The 12,573-nt window shown below is 40.9% G+C and overlaps 1 protein-coding gene across 3 annotated transcripts; it reads left to right on the forward strand.

Moving 5' to 3' along the window:
- Positions 1 to 1,325: 1,325 nt before the first annotated feature.
- LOC135112533 (proteasome activator complex subunit 3-like) lies at positions 1,326 to 8,310 on the forward strand. 3 transcript variants are annotated; one of them, XM_064026975.1, is made up of 5 exons: positions 1,326 to 1,484; positions 4,492 to 4,670; positions 5,080 to 5,257; positions 6,807 to 6,977; positions 7,355 to 8,310. In XM_064026975.1, exons 1-5 carry the CDS (start codon positions 1,464 to 1,466, stop codon positions 7,544 to 7,546), a joined length of 741 nt encoding a protein of 246 aa, XP_063883045.1. In that variant the 5' UTR covers positions 1,326 to 1,463; the 3' UTR covers positions 7,547 to 8,310. The 3 variants fall into 3 exon arrangements, with proteins under 3 accessions (XP_063883045.1, XP_063883046.1, XP_063883044.1); XM_064026976.1 differs by lacking the exon at positions 1,326 to 1,484 and adding an exon at positions 1,506 to 1,530; XM_064026974.1 differs by lacking the exon at positions 1,326 to 1,484 and adding an exon at positions 3,174 to 3,341.
- The last annotated feature ends 4,263 nt before the right edge of the window (positions 8,311 to 12,573 follow it).

Consider the following 12,573-nt stretch of genomic DNA (forward strand, 5'->3'; position numbering starts at 1 on the left):
TATCATGTGTTTAATCACGTTAAAGAAAGAAGGTTAACATATTTACGAATTAATTTATCTCTCTCTCTCTCTCTCTCTCTCTCTCTCTCTCTCTCTCTCTCTCTCTCTCTCTCTCTCTCTCTCTCTCTCTCTCTCTCTTAAAGTCCATCAGATTGATAAATCTAAATGTGAAAGGGGTGGTCCGAACCACATTGGAGGGGTGGGAATCTGCCCATCACTGTTTCACAGCATAGGGGGCCCAAACAGTATTTCGCATAAGGACTCCTAAAGGCTAGAAACGGTTCTGCTGCTGCTGCTGCTGCTGCTCTCTCTCTCTCTCTCTCTCTCTCTCTCTCATGCAATCTACGTTTATATAATAACATAATACACACACAGCTGAAGTGCAATAAGCTTTAATATAACCCAGCGACGGCTTGAGAGAGAGAGAGAGAGAGAGAGAGAGAGAGAGAGAGAGAGAGAGAGAGAGAGAGAGAGAGAGAGAGAGAGAGTGCACTTTGTATAGAGATGTAATGCAAAAGATAAGAAAAAGAGGACGCTTAATTGAAGTATCACAATGTCAAAACTGCAAGAAAGAGTAAAATAATAAACAAATAAATACGTACTGAAATAAAACTCTCTCTCTCTCTCTCTCTCTCTCTCTCTCTCTCTCTCTCTCTCTCTCTCTCTCTCTCTCTGATTTGCGTGAAGGAAAAACTTCAGCCATAATATGTCTCCCAAATCATTTGATCATTCATTCGTATTTTCATCTTGCTTAGGTAAGACCATAACCATACTAAACATATACGAGTTTTCTCTCCAAATAAAGGGTGTCCATCGAAAAAAGAAAAAAACTAATCCACTTTTTTTCAGTTTTCAACAAGCACAACTGAAAATATTGTAAAAAGAAGCGGTATAGGTGGACAGACGATAGAAAGATGTGAACTAATAAAGAAAAAAAATAAACGTCAGTAGGGAACAGTAGGAAGAGTGAGATCTTATCATCATTGTCTCATACTCCCAAATTCTTTTTCCCTCAAGGAGAGATACATGATTTGATGTGAAATAATAAGAGACAAAAAGGAAAATCTTTGTCATATTACACAATAGACTCCCCTATTTTTTATCCTTCCACTTCTCCTTCATTTGTATAGCCTAGACAAGACCTCATTTATATCTAATGTAAAAAAATATACATGTTTTCCTCTCAAATGAAGGCAGTATATTAGAAATTAACCAATTCCCTTCAATCTGCCGCTAGACAACACGTGTGCCCGCTCTGACTATAAGATCCCAAAGCCTCCTCACTGATGCTACTAAATCGTCTATACTCCCTCATCTGCTTCCCTAACTCCTCGCCGCTACGGAATTGAATCCTACATGTAAAGATTTCTACCAGTCCAGGAGTCCGGACTTCTGAGTCTTTACACTAATACAGGGAAGAAAACCGAAACAAACTTCGAGTAGCAGTAGCAGTTTCTCTCGACATGGCTGAATTTCTTCCTCAGGCGAGTGTCTGCCTAGCGATACTGACGGGAGGGTGCTCCAGATCAGGTCGGGGTCTTAGTTTAGTATTTCATATCGCTGGTGGTATGAAATTTGCCTCCTTATCAGTGACTGGTGGAGCAATGCTGCTAAAATGACAATGTGATCGGTATTTTATTTTTTTTTTATGATTTAAGGCAGAGAGGACCGATTATGTCACCCTGGACGGCCCTCTGAGCTCCCCAACTTAGGGTGTTCTAAAGGGGCGAGGGTGGAGATAGTGATAGAGTGGGTTATGCCGCCTCGCCTTTCCCAGGCACCATAAGGGAAGGGTGACAGTACCATTAGTTTTATCTCTAACATGGCATCTTGATATTATAGGAATTTATTAGAATTTATCTTCTCGTGGAGATTTTTTTGGCGAGTGGATGATGAGTGAATGGTACTGCTTGTCTCCCTGGCATCATAAAGCAAGGGTGCTGTTGCTAGCGATCTTATGGTTGACATCTTGATATTATAGGAGTTTATTAAAATTTCTCCTTTTGTGGTTGGATGGTTAGGTGAATAATTCTGCCTTGTCTTCCCCTAGCATCATAAAGAAAGGATACTCTTGTCGCTGGTCTAGGTTACATAGCTCCATCACATTTCATTTTGATATTGTAGTTTATTAAAATTTCTCTTCTTGTAGGATCTTTGATGAGTGTGGTTAATAGAATGAATGTTACTGCCTTGTCTCTCTCTCTCTCTGAAATCTTACAGGAAGGATGTCAGTGCTACTGGTTTCATGGTTACTTATCTCCACTACTTGACATCTTGTTATTAGAAGATTTTTTTTTTTTCTTTTCTGAGAATTTTTATTTATTTATTTATTTATTTATTTATTTATTTATTTATTTATTTATTTATTTATTTATTCTATTTTTTTTGTGTTTGGGTGATAGGTGAATGATACAGCCCTGCCTCTCCTGCCACATTAAGAGAAGGGTGTTAGTGCTACTGGTCTCATGGATATTTATCTCCACCACATGACTCTTAATATTAGAGGAACTATCAAGACTTTCCATCCTGTGGGGACCTTTTTGAGATGAGGGATTGTGGGGTGAAATAGTCACGTCCAGCTTTTATCTATATGGCATGTCACTAGTATTATAGAAAGTATGAAGGAGATGTTGTATGAGCTTTCTGTTCAGATTTCATACTGCATATAAAAGCAGTTATGGAGTTAACATGGAAATAGATTTTTGATAAAACACAATCTTTGTCTTTGTGAGGTGTGACACTGTCTTGCTGGAAGGTTTCACTTTAGCACTCAGTAAAACATTCCTCCAGGTGATCAGCAAACACTTCCAAATGCCTGTTCTTATTTAAAGCTACGTTTTTTGGAAGACTACAAGTTTTCTGACGCCATGGTAACCAAATGACCGCATATATACCACAACATAATCAGTCAGCCTTGCCCTGACCTTACTTTTCCCTCATGGTTACCAGTGACTGCGAAGGTTGCCTCGTTGCTCCACAACACGGTTTTCCACTTCTTCAGTTCCCAGCAAGGCATTTCTTTGTAAAAATAATTCTTTTCTTCCTCTGCTGGCATGTTAACAGTGGCTTTCTTCATGGGACGCGATGTTGGAAGCCAGGTTGTTACGGAGGAGGCGTTGTATTGTTCTGGTAGAGACATTTTGGAGAAGTTGTGGGTTCATTCCCTTGAGTTTCCTTTGCAGTAACTCATGGTTCTTGGTGCACTTGACATTGGAGGACCCTCATGGTTCTCTTGGTGCAGACACGTGGCCTCCCAGACTTCTTGTGGAGTGGTGGATCTCCATCACCCGCCTCCTTGGTTTTCTTGCTCCAGCGCTGGACTGTATGGAATAATATGCTGGGTATAATAGTAATCTCCTTGTTAGACTTCCCCCCAAAGTGTCAGGGAAGCTATGACAGCAATCTGTTTCTTTGTAAGCCCTTTGCTGCCTCTCATTGTTACACTCAAGGCAAAACAAGGAACAGGGGTTGCAGTCATAAACCACATAGGGCGACACAAAAAAACTAAAGTGGATGCATGGCTTGGGAATGCCAGGGACACATTAGACAGTCCAAACTAGTTACAGCTGATTAAGCTCAGCCCACTTTACCTCCCTGTCTCGCACCAAGACTTTCATTGAATTTGAACCAGGGTTATAAGGGATGCTTGATAAATCATTGTAAGTCTTCTGCAAGATTTTCATGCTAAGACTTAATGGTGCTGACTGTGCATAATATCACAGAATCTGTAAAGCTGTCAGGCAGGATTGTAAGAGCATTCACCATCAGGCAGGAAGTGCATTGTAACCCTTGATGTAATATTCTCAGGGGTTTCATTCTTGGCAGTGACCTCTCACGGCTTTCCTTTATATCAATTTCTCAGTGTTTCTATGCCACCTCCATTCTGAAACATTTCACTCCTTACTCTTGGTCTAATTCTCCTAAAGGTGTGGCAAAGGGCTGCTCACAGATGGCATAATGTGTGAGGGATTAAAAGGATTATGGTAGGATTATGTTTGGTTAGGATATAGGATAAGGGCAATAGGGATTTGGGTTAGGTAAAGAAGTGTTACAGAGATAGCGATTCATGACTCATCTTGTTGGAAACTTGATGGGGCTGTGTTAACTTTTAATTGTATGAGAAGGAGGAATCTTATGCTCTTGAATGCTGTGAGGATTGAAAGAATCAGTTATATCATTATCTCAGACTGTATGAAATTAGGTTAGATCATGACTCATAGGAGATTATTTGATTCTTCATTGCTTTAGAGAAGTTAAGAATCTGGTATCATGCGTCACACTATGAGGTAAGGTTAGATTAGGATAGAAAGATGATTTTGACTCTTGGATGGTGTAGGGAAGAAAAGGAGATGATATATCATTGTCTCAGACTGTATGAGGCTAGGTTAGGATCGGTAAAGTGGGAGATGATTCCCCTCATGAATGTTATGAAAAAAGAATGTTTTGTGTGTTTATCTCAGTCCAGGTTGATAATGTTGCTTGCGTCCTCAGGTGGAGTCTTACAAGGGGACGGTGAAGGAAATGGCAGAGGAGTTAGTGAAGAAAAAGTTCCCAGAGCGCATCATACACTTCAACAAGCTGCTGGAAGAGTCACCATTCCTGTGTGAAAACCTGGAAACCGTTCACTCAGACCTCAAGATTCCTGTACCTGAACCTATTGTGGTAAACAAGTAAGTTTTTGAGTGTTGTGGTGACGGTGGTGGTAATTCCTGTGTCCAGTATGGTGATGAGCAAGGCACTTGTACTGTAGTGTGCATGTAGTGTTGATTTTTGTCCCTGGTCTGCTGATAACTAAGGCATTGGTACAGTATGTGGAGAGGTGGTGACTGCTGTTGTGGTGATGGTGGTGGTGAAATTGTGCCCAGTCTGGTGATAACTGAGACACTTCTAATACAGTAAGCTAGGAGTTAGTGAGTCTGCTGAGTCTGAGCTTCCCCTTGTGATGATGTATAGGTATAGATAAGTATGTACATTATTATTAGTAGCAGTAGTACTTGGCAGTAGTTGACAGGGCTAAGGGCCATATTCTGAAACATTTCTGTGTCACTGTTGTTGATTATTGTGAACGTCCCTGCTCAGCCATGATGGAGACCCTCCTGGGAAGAAGCGAAAGATGCCTGATGGTGCCGAGGATGCCGTGACAGGCGCCAAGGTATTCGTTCTTCCCTCCGGCTCTGTGCCCATCAACTCACACATCACCCAGATGGTGGACACCATCAAACCTCTCATCTGCCAGCTGGTGGAGGAAGCCAACCTGGTGAGTAGATGTCTAGTGCTTGATTTTCACTACAACTACTCTGACCTAATTATTGGGGAACTATTTGCAGCATGACACAAGGGAAAAAAAGCTTGGCAACTGTTCTGTGATTTAATTTCATTACATTAGCTATAATATTAGAGAAAACTACCCAAAGAAAAAATTGACATGTCAGAGAAAACCCAGAGATTTTAAGGAACTTTAAATTGCAACAGATCTTTAGCTTCTTACTTTTGACTGTATTATATACTATAGTGAGTTGACTAACTAAAATATTAGAAATACTAACTGCAGTGTAGGATAAGAAGGAGTATATAATCTATGACTACTGTTGTTTATAAGAGATGATATGGTAACTTTCTTCTGTATTACTATTTAACCATTTGCACTACTATAATTGAAGTGTGTTACACCATCACTCCTCTAGCAAGGTAGGAGGTGAGCATGGACTGTGTATGGTGCACAGACACGAAACTAGACAAAATCTTTCCCTAGGTTCGGCTCACACTTCAACCCTGTTTATTTCAATGAGACTCAGGAGAGAATACAACAAACATGAGTTTTTTGTGTAATTAAATGTATAGAGAACACTTTAATCTAATATCCTTATCCTAATACATGGAAAAACACAAAACACCATCATCATTACTCGCGTTTCACGTAGTTACGCCTAAACCCGATATCACCATTTGCTAACAGGCTTCATAAGTACAACTTAAGTAAAGCAATTTACCACCAATATACCTGATCCAGTTACAAGTACACAAAATGCTAAATAACTCTAGATAGAAAAACCCCAGCCAGACCCGACACTTGAACAAACTTAACATACAAAACCTTCAGTCACTCCTCATGATGGGCCAGGCATAGGACTGGCCTCACCAGAATGATGGCCAGACATTGTTGCACTATTTTTTGATAATGTTAGGCTGCACGGTGACACAATGACGTTCTGCTATACGCAGAAAATTGGTAGCATCACAGAGAGCAAGCAATCACAACAATGAGTGTAGACTTATAAAGGGACTCTTGTTGTTAAGTCATGATTTTGCCAACCAGACTGTCTGCCAATTGGCTGCTGGGTAGGTGTGGCACCAAACTGTCCACTGATTGGCTGCTAGGTAGATGTGGCACCAAACTATCTGCTGATTGGCTGCTGGGTAGGTATGGTGCTAGACTGTCTGCTGATTGGCTACTGGGTTGGCGTGGCTTGACATCACCTTCCTGTCATCCCCTCCTAATCCAGCCACCCAGGATTTGACTCCCTTCTCTTGTGCCCATGGTCCCGAGCCACAGGTGCAAGGTGTCAATAGGAGTGAGGGAACAGAGTTTTTTTGTAGGGACTTTTTACCTTACTTCTAATGGTGTAAGGGAGTCACACCCGCCACCATTGGATAGAAGAAGGATGAAAATAGTGCTATATATAATAAACCGAGTCTGGCCAAGGATGTTGAATGCCTCCCTTGTGATGTGCAGTGCTTCAGTTGAAGTATTTGTAGCACATGGTTCAAATGAGGTAACTTATATAAACACTTGATTCCTTCTGCAGTTAAAAATGTGGATATCGTTTCTCATCCCCAAAATTGAGGATGGCAACAACTTTGGGGTCAGCATTCAGGAGGAGACGCTTGGGGAGATCCGCACAGTGGAGTCTGAGGCGGCCTCCTTCTTTGACCAAATATCCCGGTACTACATGACCCGAGCCAAGCTGGTGTCCAAGGTGGGTCAAGGGTTAGGCAGCGAGGTCACTGTCCCCCTCTCATTTTTTTTTTTTTTTTTTTTTTTTTTGCATCTTATAAGTTTTTTTTTCCTTTGCAAGATTTTCCTGTGTATTTTTTTACCTAGCTGTATTTACTTAGTTGTGACATACTTCTTTCATTGTTTCCCACAAGTGAGAGTTGGTGCCATGTATGAGTTTCCTTCAGTTGTTTGTGTCCTTTGCATCTTCCTCTGTGACTCTCATCCTTTGCAGTTCTACCAGAATTCCATACCTCCATCTCACTTTCCAGGTGGCTAAACAAGAACGTTAAATTAAACAGTGATGATGATGAAACATAATAACATTGATGCATTGCTCCACCTCGCCATACATTGCAGGTGGCCAAGTACCCACACATTGATGACTACCGGCGAACAGTGGTTGAGCTGGACGAGAAGGAGTACCTGTCATTACGCATCACCCTGTCTGAGATCCGGAACCACTATGCCACACTGCACGACATGATCACCAAGAACATGGAGAAGATCAAGAAACCGCGCTCCACCAACTCTATTGAAGCTATGTATTGAGGGACCATCCACGCATCTATGCCTCCACCCACAACACCTACCATCGTCCTCCACTAGCCTAGCCTCGTCTCCCCCTCTTCCTCCCCACAACGCCAACAACAACAACAACAACAGTCGCTCTTGTAATGAATGTCTGGAGGATCTTGAGGATGTTTTGAATACTTTCCTGGTTTGGTGTGAGGGAGCACAGCCACCCTTATGTCACCTCCTCCTCCCTCGGCCCCTCCTCTTTATTTCCAAGGCTAGAATGAGAAAGTTTGGAGGAATTTGAGAGTTTCTGAAGTGTTTTTGGGGTGCGGTATGAGGAAGCAAGGCTGTTCTCATACTGACTCATCCTCCATCATCCCCTTGTCTTTATTTCCAGGGATAGAGATTGCAAGAGAGATAAAGTGAGAGATAGAGAAAGAGAAGGTTCTTTCTTGCAGGCTGTGTGATGTTACATTACCACTATAGATATTCTTGTCTCCAAACAGTATTCCCATAAGCATTACTCTGTTGTTAATGCTTGCAAATTTTTACCAGATATTTTTTATGAATTTGATTTTTTTTTTGGCAGTACGACTGTTTTTGCACTGTTATTTATTGAAAGTATAAGTTGAGGAAGGAAAGTCAGGTTTGTCTGTTGTGTATGGTATTAGTTTGTTTTCTGGTCTGTCTGCCTGTCTGTCTGTGTGTCCTGTTGATGCTGGTATACAACGGGAGGATGCAGTGGTCATATGGAAATGGCTTTTTGTGGAGATACCTAAATAAATTTGATATTTAAACTCCTATCTATACTTGTTCTATGCCTAAGCTCCTGGGGTGTAGTAGGGTGGTCCACAATACTGTCCCTTTCCATTGGGGGACAATGGGATTAAGAGTGTGAATGATGTGTGCATGAGTGGTTTTGTCTAGGCCACCATGTGTGGGATTGCTGGCCTGGTATATATATATATATATATATATATATATATATATATATATATATATATATATATATATATATATATATATATATATATATATATATATATATATATATATATATATATATATATATATATATATATATATATACACATTTTAGTGGGCAGGTGAGTGAGTGGACCTTACTCTGGTCAAATCCAGTCTGTTTATCTTTGACCTATAGACTGCCTCTCAGGTCTATCCTCTTAACTCAAGTCTCTGTCTTAACTCCTCCCATCCTCTTAATTCCTGTCTCCCTCTTGTGTGAGGGAGGAGGTGAAGCTGCACCAATATTACCACACTCTTCTCGCTGTTCTTTATTATATCTCATAAAATATGATTTAACAATTAAACAATTCTGTACTGTTTGTGTGTGTGTGTGTGTGTGTGTGTGTGCCATCTAGTGAGAGTGGAAGGCTGTCAGTCCTGCCCTCCAGTGTGTGGCAGATTAGTGAAGGCTGGCCAAAATCCACTAGGGCTTGGTGATCACTACTGGTCTTACTGGTGACACATGGGACTTACATTGCCCGGAGTGTCCTGTCTAGCCCTGATGATGACCTTCCATGGCCTCACCAATGGTCTCCCATGTCTAGGTTTACCTATGGCCTTTACATCAGTATCTCAGTGTTGCCATGAAGGTCTAAAACCTTTCACTGTTATTTGACACATCTCTTCTTAATTACTAACCATTCCAACATATTTTGTTCTACAGCCACCTCCAAAGATTGTACTGACTAGAAATTGCAAACTCTATTCTTTTTGTCCCCTTCTTTCTCATAGATGTTTGTAAAGACTCCTTATACTGTTGTGTAGTTTAGACAGGTAGATGGAATGTGATGAACATGAGACACAGGGTGACTCTGGAGATCTTTATTTCTCTAACGTTTTGACCAGTGGTCTTAGTCTCTCTGAAGTAGACTGTTGCTTGAAACGTTAGGGAATTAAAGATCTTCAGAATCAACCTGTGACTCTTATTCACCACATTCCAACTCCTTACATTGCCTAAAATGATGTGATTTGTGGTGCATCACAGTGATGGAGTTAAAGGGACAAGGCATCACTAACACACATTCTGGCCAGTTGCTCTTCTTCCTTCCTCTACAACCTAGTGGAAATCTGAGGAGTGTGAAAGACAAACTGGTAATTATAAAGTTCTCTGGTAAGCTCTGGAATTATATCTATTCTTGTTCCTCCAGTTTTCCATGACTTACTAAAAATGTGGAAGGTAAACTGATAATTATGATCTCTGGAATTCTATCTCCAGTTTCTCCAGTTTCTCATGACTTAGTGGTTTATGAATGGGAAGAAACTGGTCCATAATTGTAGAGGTGGATGACTGGAATAGACTTTGTTGTTAGGAATACAGATGCTTACTGGAATAGACTCAGTAGTTAGTGAAAAAGGTACTGTACATACTGGAATAGGTTAAATTATCAGACTGTTAGGGTTGAATCAATGCAGAGCTTTAAGAGATTAATTAATGGAAAAAAATTATACATAGATATACATAGGTAGATAATATGTGCTACTACTATTACTACTGTTATTACTAATACTAATACTAATACTACTGGTTGAGGAAAGGAAGAGAGAAAGGAAAGGAGGTGGAGGGAAAAAAGACAGGAAGAAAAGAAAGGGAGGAAGATGAGGAGAGGATGGAGGAGGGAAAGGAAGAGAAGAATTAGGTGAGAAGAGGGGAGAACACAAAGGAAAGGAAGAGGAAAAGGAGGAAAATGAGTAAAAGAAAAAGGAAAAGAGGGAGGAGGAAAGGAGGGAAAGGGGAGACGAGGCAGAGGAGAAGGAGGAGGAGGAGAACGTTTGGCAGATCAATGGAGTTTCCTGGCGCCAGAAAGTCGTAGGAGGAGGAGGAGAGGAGGGAGGGAGGATAACTGGATGCCGGCGATTCTAACCCTCCTCCTCATCCTCCTCTTTCCCTGCTCTCCTTCCTCCTCCTCCTCCTCCTCTTTCCCTGTTCTCCTTCCTCCTCCTCCTCCTCCTCCTTTCCCTCTGCTAAGTCTCATTTATTAAGGTGCTATTTTCCTCCTTTTCTTTTCGTGTCCGTCTCCTCCCCCCCCCCTCTCTCTCTCTCTGGCGCCAAGGTAGTGGTGGTGGTGGAGATGGAGGAGAAAAAACGGATGCTTAGGGCAACACATCAAGAAGAGATTGGGAGGGTGGGAATGGGTTGGGATATATTGTTGAGCAGACCAGTAGATATATATGTATGTAGATCGGGGTCACACACACACACACACACACACACACACACACATATATATAGATAGATAGATCGAAAGATAGACAAATGGACAAAATAGATAGATAGATAGAGATAGATATGTTTACTGACTACAAACCGAATACAGGCTTATAAATTACACACACACACACACACACACACACACACACACATAAAATGCCGACTCTCTCTCTCTCTCTCTCTCTCTCTCTCTCTCTCTCTCTCTCTCTCTCCAGCTCCGTAAGAAAAATTAGAGTGTGAGGAGGGAGAGCTAAAGAAGTCTGTGAGAGTAAGAAAGAATGGGAGAGGTCAGAGAACACACATACGCACACACACTTTGAGGTTATAGGGTATCTGTATTTTTGTATCTAATTTGTCATTCCTTCCCAAGTTATTATTATTGTTATTATTATTATTATTGTTATTATTATCATTATTATTATATTATCATCATTTCTTTGTTTATTTTTTTGCATGTTCTTTCATTTATTCATCATTTTGTCAATATGTGTATTTCCTATAATTTTTTCACGGGATTATTCTTATTGTTCCCACTTTTACTCATAGTCAGTCTATTTCTGTAATTTTCTATACATTTATTTCCTTTCTTTTAATATTTTGGTTATGTAAATTTACGTACGATATTTTTGGGCAATTTTGTACGATATTTCCACTATTCTCTCATTCTGTATACACCATGCGTCGCTGTTCACTTATCTGTTTAGTTATCTATTCAAGTAGTAAATGCCAGCTATCTCTCGTTTCAAATTCTCCCTCTTCCCTCCTCTCCTTTCCTCTCGACCTCTCCCAAAGCTGGTCTCTCTCCTCTCCCATTAACCCATCACTCATCTTTCCTCTCCCTCTCTCCCTCATTTACATACATATGTATAGAGCTTCGCTGAATTATGAAGTTTGATTTATGTACGTGTAAGTGACATATGAGAGAGAGAGAGAGAGAGAGAGAGAGAGAGAGAGAGAGAGAGAGCCATTGTCTATGATTCATCGCCATTATTGGGCCATTAAAAAGCGAAACATAAGTTGACTCAATTTTTAAAAAGCGCAAAATTTGTAAAACACAGCGTTCTGCTCTCAATGTATAGGATGGAAGGCTAGTCATTACCGAGACGGAACTTCAATAAAAGTTCAGTCCTCGTCGCTGGCCTCCCTCCCTCTTCACATCTAAACACGGACAGCTCCAAGACGAGCGTGTGTAGGTGCCAGCTAATGTGTGGTCGGGAGAATGTGCCCTCAGGTTCCGACTGCCTTCCCATGCATCGGTGATTTTTGTTTAACTTTTTGGTATTGATACGTATGTAAGGTCATAGATTTTGCAATAAATTCACGTTACCAGTCAATTGTTATATGATAGCTTAAAATACAAACAAAAAAGCCAGACCACCGCGGTGACAACCCAGACGACGCAATAAGTGACGCGCTGTGTGGTGGTGGTTACTAGTATCTCGGTGTCTCGAGTCAGAGGTGAACCTTGGTGAGCTGGTGAAACTGAACAGAGGCCACGTTCATCCCTGGGCTGAACGGGCTGCGGAATTCCCTCCCTTACATTTAATTATTCTTTGCAGTGTTTTTTAAAGGATATTACTGGTATTTATTTGGGGTTTTGTTATTGGTAGTGCAGAATATATGTTGAACTATCACCAGAATCATGCAAATATTCTCTAAAGTCGTAATTGCTCCCACGCTCCTTATTCTAAAGCGTGTTCTTGTGTGGATTCTTTTTAATGGGTAGACGTCTCGTTGTTACCATCTCTAAAACCGCAAAAAAATATCCTTAAAATCTCGTGTTACTTCAACTAGAACCTTTTTGAAAGAGTGGAAGTGCAGCGCA

The sequence above is a fragment of the Scylla paramamosain genome, chromosome 24 (assembly GCF_035594125.1).
Source record: "Scylla paramamosain isolate STU-SP2022 chromosome 24, ASM3559412v1, whole genome shotgun sequence".
Taxonomy (NCBI): domain Eukaryota; kingdom Metazoa; phylum Arthropoda; class Malacostraca; order Decapoda; family Portunidae; genus Scylla; species Scylla paramamosain.